At 38.6% G+C, this 3249-nt stretch overlaps 1 protein-coding gene across 1 annotated transcript; it reads right to left on the bottom strand.

The window, feature by feature from the left end:
• Positions 1-604: 604 nt before the first annotated feature.
• Positions 605-1297, bottom strand: LOC149237777 (uncharacterized). Its single transcript, XM_089369392.1, has one exon. The coding sequence runs from the start codon at positions 1295-1297 to the stop codon at positions 605-607; it is 693 nt and encodes a 230-aa protein (XP_089225518.1).
• Between the last annotated feature and the right edge of the window lie 1952 nt (positions 1298-3249).

The following is a 3249-nucleotide window of genomic DNA, read 5'->3' as shown; positions in this document are numbered from 1 at the left end:
AGCAGTGAGGAAGACAGACAATTACACAATTTTGACATCATTTCCAGGTTCATGCATTTGTTGACTACAAGGAGGGAACACGAGTTTAGCTGTAGATATCAAGCCTATAATGCAACAAGCCATTCTATATCATATCTTGCAACAAACACCTCGCTAATCTTCCAGGATACTAGCAACAAAACCGTATAACAACCTTGAGCTCTGTTTTGACAAGGGATTATGTATCAGATTAAGGATCCGAGTCGCTAAGATGATAGGGTTTCTGTGATTTTTTTAATTAAACTCTCAAATATTTTTTTTTTCCCATAAGGAAAAAGTCGTAATTTCTATTAATATGGAGAAATTACATTTTGTAGATGCTGTTGCATTCATATTGTGGTCTAGAGGCCTTCCTTAAGAAGCCCCATTTGTCATGACTCCACACAGGGAGTTCTAGTATCTGAGGCTGTATATGCCCAAACTTAGAAGAAACAAATACATTCCAGCTCTTTGCAGAGAGCACTGCTGAGACTGTTTCAGCTACATAGATGTTTATACATGAAATAACAAATATCAAAAGCTACATAAAATGGAAACTAATTATATGCGGGTCAAAGACCCATTCCTAGAAAATCTCTTGAAAAGGTCTGTGATAGTACTGATGGGGAGTTCCATCAATCACCTCCTGGATCAGCCAGTCGTCCCGTTGATTTTGAGCTGCTTCTTTGGATAGCTGGTCCGCATCAGTGTTCTGTTCCCTGTATATATGGCTGCAGTTGAAGGATTCAAATGATGCGATCAGTCTTTTTGCCTCTTCGAAAATATGTCTCAGAGAGAAAGCATTGCAGTGTGTTGCATCGTTCAGCCAGTTACAAACAATTTGTGAATCCCCAAATAATTGAAGGTGGCTGCACTGTTTCTGAATCGCAAAGTGAATAATATGTTTTGCAGTGCTTAATTCAGCGAAATTATTGGTGCCTCTGCCAAGCTTGATCTGGATTTTATAATAATGATCATCGCTGAGATATAGCATCGCTCCTCCACCGCATCGTTTTTCTTGGGCAGAGCCGTCGAAGAATGCCCAGGGCTTCGATTTGTCCAGATTTATATGCCTGATAGTGCGGATGGGATTATTAGGAGCTGCCGCAGGAAGTAAATCGAAGTCTGCAATAGTGTGACTCAGAATTACAGGCCAATGAGGCGCCTTGTTTTGAAATATAACCTGGTTCCGAGCAATCCATATTGCCCAGAAAACAAGCAGCGGCATGTTGATTGATTTTCCTGAATGTTTACAGCACCAATCGCTCCACGCCTCCATAATATTCGGACCCTGCCAGTCTTTGAGGGAGGAATAGTGAGTAGAAATGTTTTGCCAAAAATCTTTAGTAACCTGACATTTTAAGAATGTCAGGTTACTAACTCTCAAATATTATGTAAATATTTTGTAATTATTGCTACCATACTTCAAGGAGATTATCTCTATTGTATTTTCTATATATTTCATGAATAATATGAAGAAAGGGTTGGTTTTTCTAAAATATATAGTCACTGTCTATGTGTTTTTGAATGCTTTAATTATTTCATTTGCCAAGATCAGTAGATTATGACTAGTGATATAAAGATCCATGAGATAGTTGATTTTAGTATGTATGTTCTTTGTTTTTTTCAAGTTCTCCTTTAAGAATCTCATAAATGCATTCCTTCTAAATGTTTGGAAGAGATAAATTAATTCAGAATTCATCTTTGTTTTGATGCTCTGATCTAAGTTTTCGAAGGTTCCCATCTTGATCCTCTAAAGCTACCATAGGATTCACTATGTATGACCTATTATAGTAGGTTGTTCTTCTTTTTCTGCATCCATCTGCAACAAATGGCAAAGCTCTAGGACCTGCTATCCACCTTGCCTTTATCAATCCCGATCAGACAACCAGTTATCTTAGTAAACCTATCTATACCCTAGGTATTTGACTCCATCACCCAATGAGATAGTAATTTCAGGCCCAACCAAACCCTACATCAATACAACCTATCTAAATATCTAGCCACAATTTAAAGGTCAAAGAGAGCCCTCTTTGGATTGAAGGGGCTAGCTTTCAATTTGTAAATTGGAGTGAAAATGTTACCTTGGAAACTTCTCTCCTATAGCTAAGAGAAAATTTGTGAGTTATAACGAGCCCTTTGAAGTGGAGACAAATGTGAGTGGGTATGATACTGGGGAAATATTGATGCAGGGAGGAAGGCCTGTATCCTACCATTCTGAAGTTTTTAGTGGGGAAGTTCTTAACTACCCTACCTATGACAAGGAGCTCTATGCCCTGGTGCAAGCTGTGAAGAAGTGGAAGCATTATTTGATGGGAAAGGAGAAAATAAACCACACACATTACCAACTGCTACAATACCTACAGGCCTAGGGTAAGCTACAATAGACTAAACATTACAAGTGGATGGGTTTTCTACATCAGTTTCATTTGATGATCAAGTATAAGAAGAGCAACACAAACAAGTTGGTCGACATGTTCTCAAGGCCACCCACATGAAATATCACAACTATGGGGACTCTTATTCTCATGAAGCCATTCACCCATGATGTATATAGAGAAACATATTCAAAGGATGAGGACTTCAGGGAGTTGTTTCAACAGTTGTAGAGTCAGAATCATGTGCATAATGGGAACACCATAGTTGACTACTATCTCCAAGATGGGTTACTCTACAAGCTAGATAAAATATATGTTCCTAAAGGTGAGCAATTGTAGGTGATTAGAGAGGCTCACACCTCCAAGGTTGCAAGGCACTTTGGTGTAGGGAAGACAATGGCCAAATTGCAGAGGTATGTTATTGGACCAAGATGCAAGAGTAGGTAATAGGGTTCATAAGTGGTTGCATGATTTGTTGTACCAACAAGCCTAGCAACATGAAACAAGTTATATATCATCCATTACCTATACCCACTCATCCTTGGAAAACATTTCCATGGACTTTGTGGGAGGTTTAACAACAACTAGGAAGGTACATGACTGCATGTTCATGGTAGTTTACAAGTTCAGCAAGATATGAGTTCTGATGCCATGTAAAATACCATCAATGGGTAAGAAGCAACAAACTTGTTATTTGGACAAGTCTTTGTACACTTTTGGATACCAAGGAGCATCGTTTCAAATAGGGCCACAAGGTTTCTTAGTGCATTTTGGACTACATTGTTGGAGAAAATGGACATAAAGTTGACGATATCTACAACATTCCATCCATAGATAGATGGAAGACAAAAGT

The sequence above is a fragment of the Pinus tabuliformis genome, chromosome 8 (assembly GCF_031772625.1).
Source record: "Pinus tabuliformis cultivar Carrire ecotype Pingquan chromosome 8, CPIR1, whole genome shotgun sequence".
Classification (NCBI taxonomy): Eukaryota; Viridiplantae; Streptophyta; class Pinopsida; order Pinales; family Pinaceae; genus Pinus; species Pinus tabuliformis.
Note: the sequence above shows the minus strand (reverse complement) of the source record. Positions and strands in the feature narration are given on the sequence as shown.

Bases quoted from the DNA above. Each gene is read 5' to 3' on its own strand.
- LOC149237777 (XM_089369392.1), bottom strand. From the start codon at position 1,297: ATGGAGGCGTGGAGCGATTGGTGCTGTAAACATTCAGGAAAATCAATC.